The sequence below is a fragment of the Hypanus sabinus genome, chromosome X2 (assembly GCF_030144855.1).
Source record: "Hypanus sabinus isolate sHypSab1 chromosome X2, sHypSab1.hap1, whole genome shotgun sequence".
Taxonomy (NCBI): domain Eukaryota; kingdom Metazoa; phylum Chordata; class Chondrichthyes; order Myliobatiformes; family Dasyatidae; genus Hypanus; species Hypanus sabinus.
In genome coordinates, this window is record NC_082739.1 from 29,320,094 (window position 1) to 29,335,100 (window position 15,007).

At 42.3% G+C, this 15,007-nt stretch overlaps 1 protein-coding gene across 8 annotated transcripts in view; it reads left to right on the forward strand.

Moving 5' to 3' along the window:
* The window catches only part of nfrkb (nuclear factor related to kappaB binding protein), a 121,021-nt gene that overhangs the window by 71,312 nt on the left and 34,702 nt on the right, over positions 1–15,007 (forward strand). For all 8 annotated transcript variants that reach the window (XM_059957141.1, XM_059957147.1, XM_059957143.1 and 5 more), the window contains 5 exons: positions 3,104–3,147; positions 4,454–4,514; positions 5,953–6,127; positions 9,798–9,904; positions 13,417–13,540. In XM_059957141.1, coding sequence (XP_059813124.1) covers positions 3,104–3,147; positions 4,454–4,514; positions 5,953–6,127; positions 9,798–9,904; positions 13,417–13,540 — 511 coding nt within the window. The remainder of the gene's footprint in view (positions 1–3,103; positions 3,148–4,453; positions 4,515–5,952; positions 6,128–9,797; positions 9,905–13,416; positions 13,541–15,007) is intronic.

Sequence of the window (15,007 nt, forward strand, 5' to 3'; positions counted from 1 at the left end):
GTAGTTCTGCTCACTGGTGGGGAAGGCTTTACCTGTGATGGACAGGGCTACGTCCACTACTTTTGGGAGGTCTTTCCATTCAAGGGCATTGATATTTCTATACCAGGCTGTGATGCAAACAGTCAATATACTTTCCACCACACACCTATGGAAGTTTGTCAAGGTTTTAGATGTCATGCCATCTTCGCAAACCTCTAAGAATGTAGAGGCACTGCCTTGCTTTCTTCATAATAGCACTTAACATGCTGGGCCCAGAATAGATCCTCTGAAATAATAACACTGAGGAATTTAAAATAGCTGACCCTCTCCACCTCTGATCCTCCAATGAGGACTGGCTCGTAGACCTCTGCTTTCCTCTTCCTGAAGTCAATAATCAGCTCCTTGGTTTTGCTGACATTGAGTGAGAGGTGGTATTGTTGTGGCTTCACTCAACCAGATTTTCCATCTCCGTCCTATATGCTGATTCGTCACCAGCTTTTATTCAGCCAACAACAGTGGTGTTGTCAGAAAACTTAAATATGGCATTGGAGCTGTGCTTAGTCTCACAGTCATGAGTGTAAAGCGAGTAGAGCAGGGGGCTGAGCACATAGCTTTGTGGTGCCCCTGTGCTGATGGAGATTGTGGAGGAGATGTTGTTGCCAATCCAAACTGACTGGTGCCGGTATGCAAATTGAAGCATATCCATGTCACTTCTAAGGCAGGAGTCTGTCTATATGTTTCATCACCATCCTCCCAAAGCACTTCATCACAAATGCTACTGGGCAGGTTGCTACTGAGGCAGGTTACCACTTTCATCAACATTGGTATAATTGATGCCTGCTTGAAGTAGGTGAGTACCTCATATTGCCAAAATGCGAGATTAAAATTATTGGTGAACTCTCCACCCAGTTGATCAGCACAGGTTGATCAGTGCTCAATGACTTAAAGCAGACAGAAACACTTGAGTGTATAGACGTTAAGGAAGAGGATGTGCTTGAGCTATTGAAAGGTATTAAGTTAGATAAGTTGCCAGAACCGGGCAAGATATACCCCAGGCTACTGACTGAAGCGAGGGAGGAGATAGTTGAGCCTCTGGCGATGATCTTTGCATCATCACTAGGGACAGGAGAAGGGCCAGAGAATTGGAAGTTTTCACACGTTGTTCCCTTATTCAAGAAAGGGAGTAGAAGTATCTCAGGAAATTATAGACCAGTGAGTCTTACTTCATTGGTGGGCAAGTTGTTGGAGAAGATCCTGAGAGGCGGGATTTATGAGCATTTGGAGAGATATGATCTGATTAGGGATTGTCAGCATGGTAGGTCATGTCTTACAAACCTGATTGAACTCTTTGAGAATGTAATAAAACATATTGATGAAGGTAGAGCAGTGGATGTAGTGTATATGGATTTCAGTAAGGCATTTGATAAGGTACCCCATGCGAGGCACATTCAGAAAGTAATGAGGCATGGGATCCAAGGAGACCTTGCTTGGTGGATCCAGAATTGGCTTACTCACAGAATGCAAAGAGTCATATTCTGCATGGAGGTCACTGACCAGTGGTGTTCCACAGGGATCTGTTCTGGGACCCCTCCTCTTTGTGATTTTTATAAATGACCTGGATGATAGAGTAGAAGGGTGGGTTAGTAATTTGCTGATGATACAAAAGTTGGGGGTGTTGTGGATAGTCTGGAGGGTTGTCAGAGGTTACAGTGGGACAGCAATAGGATGCAGAACTGGGTTGAGAAGTGGCAGATGGAGTTCAACCCCAGATAAGTGTGAAGTGGTTCATTTTGATAGGTCAAATTTGAAGACAGAATATACTATTGATGGTAATATTCTTGGTAATTTGGAGGATCTTGGGGTCTGTGTCCATAGGACACTCAAATCTGCACAGGTTGACAAGTGTTGTTAAGAAAGCATATTGTGTGTTGGTCGTCTTCAACCGTGGGATTGAGTTCAAGTGCCGTGAGGTAATGTTACAGCTATATGAGACCTTGGTCAGACCCCACTTGGAGTATTGTGCTCAGTTCTGGTTACCTAACTACAGGAAGGATGTGGAAGCCATAGAAAGGGTGCAGAGGAGATTTACAAGAATGTTGCCTGGATTGGGGAGCATGCCTTATGAGAATAGGTTGAGTGAACTTGGCCTTTTCTCCTTGGAGTGACGGAGGATGAGAGGTGACCTGATAGAGGTGTATAAGATGATGAGGGGCATTGATCGTGTGGATAGCCAGAGGCTTTTTCCCAGGGTTGAAATGCCTAACATGAGGGAGCATAGTTTTAAGGTGCTTGGAAGTAGGTACAAGGGGGATGTCAGAAGTAGGTTTTTCACGTAGAGAATGGTGGGTGTGTCATGCACTGCCGGTGGTGGAAGCGGATACAATAGGGTCTTTTAAGAGACATAAATAGGTAGATGGAGCTTAGAAAAATAGAGGGCTATGTTGTAGACTAATTCTAGGCAGTTTCTAGAGTAGGTTTTATGGTCGGCACAACATTGTGGGCCAAAGAGCCTGTAATGTGCTGTAGATTTCTATGTTACTCGACTATGTACCCATCTAGGCTGGATGCCTTCTGTGGGTTCACCCTCCTGAAGGATGCTGTCATGTTGGCCTTAGAGACTGAGATCACAAGGTCATCGGGGGCTGTGGGAGTTCGTGAAGTTTCCTCCTTGTTTTGATAGTGTAGGCATAGAAGGCATTGAGCTCATCTGAAAGTGAAGCCTCGTCACTTGGTTTCACTTTGTAAGAGGTGGCAAATATTTCTCAATATTTTGAATGTTTATTTGAGCTTGAGTTGAATAATATAATAATAAAGGAATAATTGTTTGTCTTGTTAAATACATAGTTTTATCTTCAGGTACACACTAAATGCTGGAGGAACTCGGCAAGTTAGGCTGCATCTTTGGAGGGAAATAATCAGTTGAGATTTCAGGCTGAGACCCTTCATCAGTGGTACTTCCAGTTTTTATCTTCAATTTTGTTTGCATTCCGAGGTCCATTGCACCAAAATTAGTGATTCCTTGGATTAATTCTTGGTTACCATAATGTGGTGTTTTGTAAAGTGGCAGTGACTGATTACTCTCTTTCTCTCTCTCTCTCTCTCTCTCTCTTTCACACACATGCAGGAATCTGATGAGCTTCAAGACATCACACCCCCAACTCCCAGGGTGTAAGTACTTTATAATCCATCATGGATTTGGAAATCTGAAGGGAATACTGCAATAGTTGCAATGCTCTGCTACTTTGATATTTGTCCTTTTTTATCCTTGCAATTCATTCTGTAAATTATGTCAAAGCTATGGTTAATGGACTTGTTGTTGGAATATTTTCTTCAAATGAGACAAGTTGGACAAGATGACTTGATGTATGAACTGGGGAATATTTTTAAAAGGAGGCTGCACCGGTCAGGACCGTGAAGTTAGCCAGTGGGTTGTGTACCACAGTAAAGTTTTGTTAATCTGGCACGCTCAGGACTGGCAAATTTGCCTAGACTATCGAATGTTTCATTTTTTTTTTATTTTGAGATCAGTGTGGTAACAGGCCCTTCCAGCCCAACAAGCTCATGCTGCCCAATTCCATTTAACCTGCTAAGCTGTATATCTTTGGAACGTGGGAGGAAACCAGTGCACCCAGAAGAAACCCACCTGGTTTCACAGCCGCGGTATTGAACCCGGGTCGCTGGTTACACTAACTGTTACATTACCATGCCGCCTTGCCCCCAACCCCGGCTAAGCATAAACAGACAAAGTTATGATAATTATTAGCATAACACTCTTAATTCACTTGTTTAAGATGTTACATTGTACAATTGTATTATAAATTTTCCTGCAAACTCTGTAAGTAAAAAATAGGACAAGGCGATTTTCAACGTGGCGTCAAAAACAATACCCAATGAATCAGTTGCCAAATTGTTACGATTTTCCAACTGTTGTGCAGCAGATTATCAAAATTTTACTGTATTGGCATCACTTTTGACTTCCTCACACCCCAAGTAATTGGGTTTTTTCTTCTTTTTTCGACGATTATTTTTGTTTTTTTTTCATACATATTTATATAGACTTGATTGATTTATGTACCTTTTGTTGATGGATGTTTTAATAGGATATTATTATCCTATTACTAATGTAATCTCAAGTTTATTGAATCTGTAATCTATTCATTATTATGTGCTGTTTTTTTTTATATATGAAATTTAATAAAAAGATTGAAAAAGAAAAAGAAAGAAGTAATTGGGTAAGTTTAGGGTATTACCTGCATATGGTTCAAACCAGCAGGGCACCCCTTCTCCTCAGCTTATTCCATTCATTAGAGGTGGACTCTCACACATCACAGTGCTAGAGGATTACTATAGTTCAGGTAGCAGAGGAGAGATGGTGCAGACACTCTTTATGTTCTCTGTGTGGCCATAGATCTGGGGTGCTGTTGCAGCCACAGGGCATTTTGGGTTAGTGATAGTGTTTTTCATTTATTTATAGACGGACAGACTACGTTGTGAGACCCAGCACTGGAGATGAAAAGCGTGTGTTTCAGGAACAGGTAAGGGTGCCTCTCCGTAGAGAATTACACTATGTCATTAGTCTATGATGCCTCCTGTCCTCACTGTCAGAATCAAGACCAACAAAATGTTTTATAAATGGGCTCAACAGAAACTACATGTGTGTGTGTATTTTGTCTCTATTTTTGAATCCCTGAATCCTATATACTGTCCTGCCCACTATCTCATAGTGTGCCAATTCAAGGATTTATGTGCATGAGACTCCTGTGTTGCTGCATATACACGGTAACGTAGTGGTTAACACAACGCTTTACAGTACCAGCGACCCAAGTTCAATTCCCACTGCCGTCTGTAAGGAGTTTGTCTATTCTCCCCATGACCGTATGGGTTTCCTCCCACAGTCCAAAGACCTACCAGTTGGTAGGTTAATTGATCATTGTAAACTGTCCTGTGATTAGGTTAGGGTTGAATCAGGAGTTGCTTGCATTTTGAAGGGCTGGAAGGGTATATTCTATGCTGTATTTCAATCAATAATAAATATCCTCCAGAGTGACATTGTCACTCACTCTTTCTGCCGAAGTCCAGCACTTCATATTTTGCTATATAGCACATTCTCCTGTCAGTCCCTTCTGGAAGCCCATATATTGCATTTGCATCTATTCTTTTCACCATTTATCATACTGCCTACTGAATAAAATGTTTAAGTTTTATTCAGAACCCATGTAAGTAATCTCCGCATCATGTTGTTTGAGAGGCATTTAGACGGATACTTACATAGGCAAGGCATAAAAGGTACGGATCTAATAGCGACAAGTGGGGTTAGTGCAGGCGTGGTCATAATGGACGTGATGGACTGAATGACTTGTTCACTGTATGTTTCAATGTACATGTCTCAAATAAAGCTTATCTATCTATTCCTATTCTGTATGACTCTGACCCTGTGATCACGAGGGAACGGCACAGTCTGTCTTTGTCTACTTACCACAGTTCTCTGCTTTTTCCTTTAAGATAATTCCTCATCCACGCTGACACTGTCCTTTTAATTCCATTGACCTCCATGTAGCCTCACCCTCTTTTTTTTAATGTGTGTTCCTTTTGCCATCTTTAGTTTTCTAGTAGCACCCCGTATTATGGGAGTATTGGAAGCCCATGACACCCTCCTACAACCTCCCTCAGCTACCTGATGTACTGCACCAGGATCACCCTCTCTAGTATTTCTTCCCTTCCCAGTCTGAGCCATGTTTCCCCTGATGCAATTGGCTCTGATTTGTTTCTTTAGTTTCGGGGCAATGAATGGACAATAATTTTTATGTTTTCAATACATCCCATAATCAATTAAATAATAGAAAGTGTCCTTGTGATCACTGATCATTGCTGTCAGCTCCACTTAGCCTTCAGCTGACCAGTAAACCCAGAATGCGGATCCTGAGCTCAGTCTCTAAAACAGAACTCAGTTGATGGTTTATTCTTTTTCCACAGGAGCGCCAACGATACAGCCAGCCCCACAAGGCCTTCACCTTTCGTATGCATGGTTTTGACTCTGTAGTAGGCCCTGTGAAAGGAGTGTTTGATAAGGACCCTTCACTCAATAAGGCACGAGAACATTCACTGCTGCGATCAGACAGGCCAGCCTACGTCACCATCCTGTCGTTGGGTGAGATTCTAACACGAGACTTTGAAACTGGAGATGAGGCAGAAAAGAATCAGGTCGATAACATTGTGTGGGGAATAAACAATGTCGCTAATGTTTTTTGAAATGAATTATGTCTAAATGCAAACTAAATTTAATAAGACCATAAGATATAGACGCAGAAGTAGGCCATTCGGCCCATCGAGTCTGCTCTGCTGTTCAATCATGGACTGATACAATTCTTCCAGTCATCCCCACTCCTCTGCTTTCACCCCATACCCTTTGATTCCCTGGCTAATCAAGAACCTATCTATCTCTGCCTTAAATACACCCAATGACTTGGCCTCCACAGCTGCTCATGGCAATAAATTCCACAGATTCACCACCCTCTGAATAAAGTAATTTCTCCACATCCCAGTTCTAAAAGAACGTCCTTCAATCCTGAAGTTGTGCCTCCTTGTCCTAGAATCATAGGGCTGGAAGATGTTGAATTATTATGGATTGAGCTAAGGAATTGCAAGGGTAAGAAGACCCTGGTGTGAGTTATATACAGACCCCACTTGGAGTACTGTGCTCAGTTCTGGTCACCTCACTACAGGAAGGATGTGGAAGCCATAGAAAGGGTGCAGAGGAGATTTACAAGGAAGTTGCCTGGATTGGGGAGCATGCCTAATGAGGATAGGTTGAGTGAACTGGTCCTTTTCTCCTTGGAGCAACGGAGGATGAGAGGTGACCTGATAGAGGTGTATAAGATGATGAGAGGCATTGATCATGTGGACAGCCAGAGGCTTTTTTCCAGGGCTGGAATGGTTGCCACAAGAGGACACAGGTTTAAGGTGCTGGGGAGTAGGTACAGAGGAGATGTCAGGGGTAAGTTTTTTACTCAGAGAGTGGTGAGTGTGTGGAATGGGCTGCCGGCAATGGTGGTAGAGGCGGATACGATAAGGTCTTTTAAGAGACTTTTGGATAGGTACATGGAGCTTAGAAAAATAGCGGGCTAGTTATTTCCAAGGAAGGGGCATGTTCTGCACAACTTTGTGGGCCGAAGGGCCTGTATTGTGCTGTAGGTTTTCTATGTTTCTAAATAGTAGTACGGGTGTGGTCTATAAGTTACAACGGGAGATTGAAAATGCATGCCAAAGGGGCAATGTTACACTAGTCATAGGTGTTTACAATATGCAGGTAGCTTGAGAAAATCAGGTTGGAACTGGATTCCAAAAGGGGAATTTCTAAAATGCTTACAAGATGTTTTGTTTAGAGCAGCTCATGGTTGAGGCCACTAGGGAATCAGCTATTCTGGATTGGGTGTTGTGCAGTGAACTGGAATTGATTAGAGAGCTTAAAGTAGAGAAACCTTAGGGGAAAGTGATCACAATATGATCAAGTTCACTCTGAAATTTGAGAAGGAGAAGCTAAAGTCAGATGTATCAGTATTATGGTGGAGTAAAGGGAATTACAGAGGCATGAGAGAGGAGCTGGCCAGAATTGATTGGAAAAGAATGCTGGTAGGGATGATGGCGGAGAAACAGTGGCTGGAATTTCTGGAAGCAATTCAGAAGGCACGGGATATATACACCCCAAAGAGGAAGAAGTATTCTAAAGACAAGATGACACAACCATGGCTAACAAGTCCAAGCCAACATAAAGGCCAACGAGAAAGCATATAATCAGAGCAAAAATTAGTGGGAAGTTAGAAGATTGGGCCAACGGAAGGCAACTAAAAAAAAGTCATTAAGAAGGTAAAGATGGAATATGAAAGTAATCTAGCCAATAATATCAAAGAAGATAACAAAAGTTTCTTCAGATACATAAAGTCTAAAAGAGAGGCAAGAGTGGTTCTCTTTGCTGAGTGATGGCATGGTTTGCTGGAAAATGATGCTACAGAGGTAGTACTGGGGGCAGTGAAATGGCGGACGAACTGAATAAGAATTTTGCATCAGCTTTCACTGTGGAGGACACCAGCAGTACACTAGAAGTTCTAGGTGTAGGGTCATGAAGTGTGTGAAGTTACCATTACTAGAGAGAAGGTTCTTGGGAAAGTGAAAAGCCTGAAGGTGGATAAGTTACCTGGACCAGATGGTGTACACTGCAGGGTTCTCAAAGAAGAGGCTGAATTCAGAAGAATGAGGGGTGGCCTCGTTGAAACCTATCAAATGTTGAAAGGCCTTGATAGAGTGGATGTGGAGAGGATGTTTCTTATGATGGGGGAGTGCAAGACCAGAGGATAGAGGACAGCCTCAGAATAGAGTGGTGTCCTTTTAGAACTGAGATGAGGAATTTTCCTAGCCAGAAAGTAGTGAATCTGTGGAATTTGTTGCCACAAGCAGCTGTGGAGGCCAAGTCTTTAAGGCAGAAGTTGATAAATTCTTGATTGGTGAGGGCATAAATGGATACTGGTGGCAAGGCAGGAGATTGGGGCCGAGAGGAAAAATGGATTAGCCGCGATGGGCCAAATGGCCTAATGGATGGGCGACATCAGCAAAGACCACACTGGGTTCCACTCCTTTTGCCCAATAAAGTGGCCACTGCATGTGTATTAATAATTTGGATGAGAATGGAGCTAATGCGATTTGTAAATTTGCAGATAACATTAAAAGTGGTGGTGTGGTGGACAGTGAAGAAAGTTGTTGGTAGTTATGACAGTATCTAGATCTTTTGGGAAAGTGAAGAAAGGAATGCCAGATGGAAGTTAACTTGGACAAGTGTGAAGAGTTGCTGTTTGGGAAGTTAAATCAGGCCAGGACATGCACAGTATCCTGGGTAGAGGGGTAGAGTTGTTGAAATGAAAGACATTGGGATATAAGTACACCAGTCCTGAAGAAGGTCTCAGCCTGAAATGTCGACTGTTTCCTCTTTTCCATAGATGCTGCCTGACGTTCTGAATTCCTCCAGCATTTTTATTTGTGTTGCTAAGTACATAGCAGGTAGACAGAGTGGTAAAGGTAGTGAATAGTGCGTTTGCCTTCATCAGTTGAGGCGTTGAGCGGAGGAGCAGGGATGGCATGTTACAGATGTAAAAATCATTGCTGCACTGGAAATTATATGAAGTTCTGATCGATATACTTTAGCAAGTATGTGATTAAGTCAGAAAGGGTGCAAGAAGGATTCCCTGGAATGTTACTGGGACTGGAAGGCTTAAGTTTTAAGGAGAGACTGTGCAGAGTTGGACTATTTTTCCTGAACCAAAGGCCATTGAAGAGTGGCCTTATGGATGTTTATAAAATTGTGAGGGCCACAGATAAGGGAGATAGTCACAATCTTTCGCAAGTTAGTCGAGTCCAAAAGTAGAGGGCATAGTTTTAACATAAGAGGGAAAAAATTTAAAGGGACCTAAAGAGCATGTTTTTTTATAGAGTGTCGTGGATATATGGAACTACCAGAAGAAGTGGTAGAGGCAGCACAATTCCAACATTCAGAGAAGTTAATGGGTAGAAAAGGTTTAGAGGGCAATGGGTCAAATATGGGTAAATGGGATTAGTGCAGATATGCATCTTTGTCAACATGGATAAGTGGCACCAAAGGGCCTGTTTCTATGCTGTATAATTCAATTGATAAACATCCATTTTTTTTAGTCAGGACAGGGTATGTCTAACATGCACAGTCTGGAACACATCTCTTTTGTTCTGCAACTTCTGAAATGTTCTAAATAGGAATGCTTAGTGTTCTGAGCAATGTGGAAATTCCTCTCCCACAGTGCGAGATGCAGCCGCTCGACTTCCAAATGGAGAAGGGACGCGTGCAGAGATCTGTGAGCTGCTCAAGGACTCTCAGTTTCTGGCTCCTGAGGTCACCAATGCCCAGGTAAGGAGAAGAGGAACAGCTGAGAAACTAGGAAAGCGACCATGCATGTTGCTCGAGTTAGGAATTTAGATAGTTTCAGAGGATATAGCACATTCAGTAGCAGTCTACTCAATTTTTCACCATACAGCTATCCCACCATACCTGCATTAAGTGGATTATACATCACCTGTCTTGTTCTTACCCACTCATTCGGCTTGAGCATGTTCCATTGAAGCCTCTTTACATCCTCCATATTCACAATTCCGTCTAGTTTAGTATCATTGGAAAAGGAGGAAATTTGACATTTGGTCCCCTTGGCCCAATTGCTGATCTACTGTGCATTCTGATTCCACAGTCTTTGTTTTTTGTTTGATAATCATTTCTTAGCCTGTTAGGGCATTATCACCAGTTTCATGTGCTCTCCACTTGTGACCAATCTCCTGTGTGGTATCTTTTTAAATATCTTCCAACAATCTATATACACCAGGTCCACTGTTTCCCTCTATTCTACTTGTCACATTCTTTAAAACAACCTTTCACAGCTCCATGTTGACTCTGTTCAGTCCTCCCTGTTCCTCTTTTGCACTTTATTTCTTCATTTTTATTGTGACCTATAGTAATTTTATGTCTTGTGTTGCTGCCACAAAATAGCAGATTTCATGACATTTGTCACTCATTCCTGATTCTGACTCCTACAATTTATCTTCAAGATGCACTGTTATAACTTCCTTCATTATGGATTCCATTGTTACCCCATCAAAGCAGTTAGGTCAACAGATCAATTGTTCACCATTTTCTTTTTTTCCCCTTCTCCCTCTCCCCCTCTCTCCAGCTCCCCCCTTGTGGGGTTACGTTACCAAGCCTCCACACTGCAGACACACTTCCAGTTTACTCTATCCATACACCACCAGAATCTGTTGTCTCCAAAATCACTTCTTTGGTAACTCTAGTCTGCAGATCACTGAGTCTTTTGACAGTTTTCACCTTTTAAGCTCAGCAGTGTTTCTGCTACAGTTTTTGAATAATATCTACTGTAGTTCTTTTCATTGCTCCAATCATTGTCATTCGCTGGGGCCCAACCCTTCCCCACTGCATTTTTCGTTTGGGCGACACTATTTACAGTGTAAACATGCAAAGGGCTTGTATATTCTTTTGTTGTCTATCAAAAGCCCTTTGTGTGGGAGGGTTTGTGATAGTGAGGGAGGGTCCATAGTGATGTGTGATAATTAGAGAGGACCATGGTGGAGAGGGAAGGGCTTTGATTGAGCGTGCACTGAAGGAGGGTCTGTGATTATGTGAAAGGATGATCTTGTACCCACTAGGGAAGGGACCTTTATGTGCCCTTCCACACTTTGTGGGAGGGGTTGTAATCATTCACCCTGTGAGCCAGAGCTTTGAACAGAGTGACGACAGACCTGCAGTCATACACACAATGAAAAGGGCCAGTGATGGATGTCCACAGCCAGGGAAAGTTTCCGGTGGTATCCACTTCATACACAGGATGATAAAGAGGATTTTTTAAATGCATTTTTTGGAATGCATGTGCTGCAGGCAAGGCCAGTGTTTATTGCCTATTTCCAAGTGCTCTTGAGAAGCTGGAAGTGAACTGCTACAGCCCTGATGAAGCCCAATAGTGCTGTTGTTTTAAAGTTCCATAATTTTGACCCAGTGCAATGAAGGACCGGAGGAGGATACTGGCAGAGATTACAGCAGAGCAGAGGTGGTTGAAGTTTCTGGGAATAGTTCACAAGGCACACAATAGACATGTCCCAGAGAAGTAGTTCTCAAATGGCAGGGGCAGGCAACTGTGGCTGAAAGGGAAGTTAAGGACTGCATAAAAGCCAAGGAAAGGGCATATAAGGTAGCAAAAGTGAGTGGGAAATTAGATGATTGAGAAGCTTTTAAAATCCAACAAAAGGCAACTAAAAAAAACTAAGAAGGGAAAAGATGAAATATGAGGGCAAACTAGCCAATAATATAAAGCAGTGTACTAAAAGCTTTTCTCAGTTATATAAAGAATAAGAAGGGAGATGAGAGTTGATATTGGACCACTGGAAAATGATGCTGATGAGGAGCAATGTGAGCTCTGGCCCACAGGGTGAATGATTACAAAGGGGGAGAAAGAAATGGTAGATGAACTTAATGGGTACTTTGTATCAGTCTTCATTGTGGAAGAAACTAGCAGTGTGCCAGAGGTCCGTGAGTGTCAGGGACAGGAGTGAGTGTCATTGCTATTACAAAGGAAAAAGTGCTAGGCATACTCAAAGGTCTTAAGGTGGATAAGTCACCTGGACCAGATGGACTACATCCCAGAGTCCTGAGAGAGGTTGCTGAAAAGATAATGATCTTTCAAGAATTACATGATTCTGGCATGGTCCTGGAGGACTGGAAGATTGCAAATGTCACTCCACTCTTTACGAAGGGAGAAAGTCAAAAGAAAGGAAATTACAGATCAGTTAGCAAAACCTCAGTGGCTGGGAAATCTTGCCTGACAAATCTGTTAGAGTTCTTCAAGGAAGTAATAAGCAGGTTGAACAAAGGAGAGGTAGTGGATGTCATTTACTTGGATTTTCAGAAGGCATTTGATAAGGTGCCACATATGAGGCTGCTTAACAAGATAAAATCCTCTGGTGTTACAGGAAGGATACCTACATGGATAGAGGAATGGCTGACAGGCAGGAGGTAGTGAGTGGGGATAAAAGGGGCCTTTTCTGGTTGGCTGCTGGTGACTAGTGGTGTCCCTTGGGTCAATATTGGGACCGCTGCTTTTCTCATTGTTTGTCAATGTTTTGGATAATGGAATTGATGGCTTTGTGGCAAAGTTTGCAGATGATGCGAAGATAGGTGGAGGGATAGGTAGTGCTGAGGAAGCAACGTGATTGCGACAGACAAATTGGAAGAATGAGCAAAAAAAGTGGCAGATGGAATACAGTGTTGGAAAATGTACAAGAAAGCATAATGGTAAAAGGAACAATAATGTGGGCTATTTTCTAAATGGGGAGAAGGTTCAAACATCGGAAGTGCAGAAGGACTTAGGAGGACTGTCGGGATCCAAAATGTTGACTGTACTTTTTCCCATAGATGCTGCCTGGCCTGCTGAGTTCTTCCAGCATTTTGTGTGTGTTGCTATCCCCTATTGTTGTTCTTACAGTGAAGTGGCATATCCAGGAATAGTGATGAAGATGCCTGACATATTGTGTGTTAGTTGTGAATAGCACATGTCAAGCTTGACAGGTCTGTGGATAGCCCTCCCAGTTTAGACAGCAGAGGACTTTGCTCGGTCTGAATTTGGTGCCATTGATTGATACTTGGTGGTCAGTGAGTTTTATTCTATTTCCACTGAATGGTTTGCTGAGTTATTTCAGTTAGTCACTTTACTAAGTACCTGCAGGCGTATATAAACCTGATTTGTTAAAGGTGGCAGATTTCCTCAGAGGGGAAGCCCAAATGAGATAAATGTAATTTTTTGGACATTTTTTCATAAGACTGTTTCTGAAAATTCCTCCCTCCATATACCAACTATTGTCTTTCAGATTAATACTGTTGTGAGTGGAGCGTTGGACAGGCTACATTATGAGAAGGATCCATGTGTGAAATATGATATTGGGCGGAAGTTATGGATCTACCTGCACCGGAACCGGAGTGAAGAGGAGTTTGGTGAGGTTACTCTCATTGTACTGAAAATGATGACTCTGCCTTTGGTGATGAACAGACTTCACTGTGCCTCGTAAATCTCATTTATCCTTGAAAATCTTTTCTGCACTCTTTCTGGCTTAATCATATCTTTTCTCTAATAGGGTGACTAAAGCTATATGCAGTACTCTAAGTGCAGCCTCACTAACAGCTTATGCAATTGCAACATAAACCCCTATACCTACTGCCCTAATGAAGGCCAGAGTAATAAACACTTTTCTCATGACTCTATCATCTGTGACACCACTTTCAACAGGCTACGCACTTCATACTCCTAAGTTGCTCTGTTTCATCATACTCCCTAGTGCCCTACCATTCATAGAATAAGTCCTAAGCTGGTGTGACTTTCCAAAATGGATCACCTCACATCTATTTACCACACCTTGGCCCACTTCCCTCACCAATCAAGATCACAATACCTTCTTCACTATCAACAACACTCCTAATTTCACGTCAACTGCAAACTTGTTGATTAAGGTAGATTGGTACATGGATGATAGAAAAATGGAAGGCTATATGGGAGGGAAGGGTTAGATTGACCTTAGAGTAGGTTAAAAGGTTAACACAGCTGAAGGGCCTGTACTGTGCTGTTAGGTTCTATGTTAAGCCTGGTGCATTTACATCCAAATCATTTAACAAATTGCAAGGGTCTCCATACCGACTCCTGTGGTAAACCACTAATCACTGATCTTCATTCTGCTCACAAGATGGGAAGGTCATTATCACAGGTGATTTGAGCAATATGAGGATAGATTTGGGAGAGGTGCCAAAGTAGAAATGTGAACCTTAGACAGGGTGGGACAAGAAATTTGGCACTCGAGAGAGTGACTGCTTTCAGCAAGTTGCAAAAAATTCACTGATAATAAGACAAGGTTGCGTAATAGAATACAGCGTAATTGTTAGAAGAAACTGATCAGTTTAAGTGAGAGGGCGGCCCTTTTTAATGACAGCTTTTATTCAAAAGTATTGCACTAAATAACTATGTGAGGGAGCGCAGCTTCAGCAATTGACTATTTACCTGGTTACTGCTTTTGTTACCTGCTGTTTTGGATTATCTTCATTAACTGGTCAATCGTCTTTCTGCTGCCCTGATTTTCTTTGTATAATCTGTTTAGTGCCTCTGTCTGAGACAAAATTATGTGAACCAACAAGTTGACTCATCCTCAGAAACGGTCAGTAGATTTAGGGTAACTTGAACCTGCTGTCCCAGGTACCTTTGAGTCTTAACTAAATTCCAAAGGAACAAAGACTCTGATAAACTGTTTTTGTGTTGGACACAAAAAAGAATAACCAGAGAAGCCCAATAGTAATATGAGATACTCCATCTTTACCTGAACCATGACTAGACCAGTTTTTTTCTCAAGTAGCAAGGTTCTGCCTCAGCTCTCCTGGATTCCACCACTGGTTGCTATGCCCTCTCAGCAAATGGTT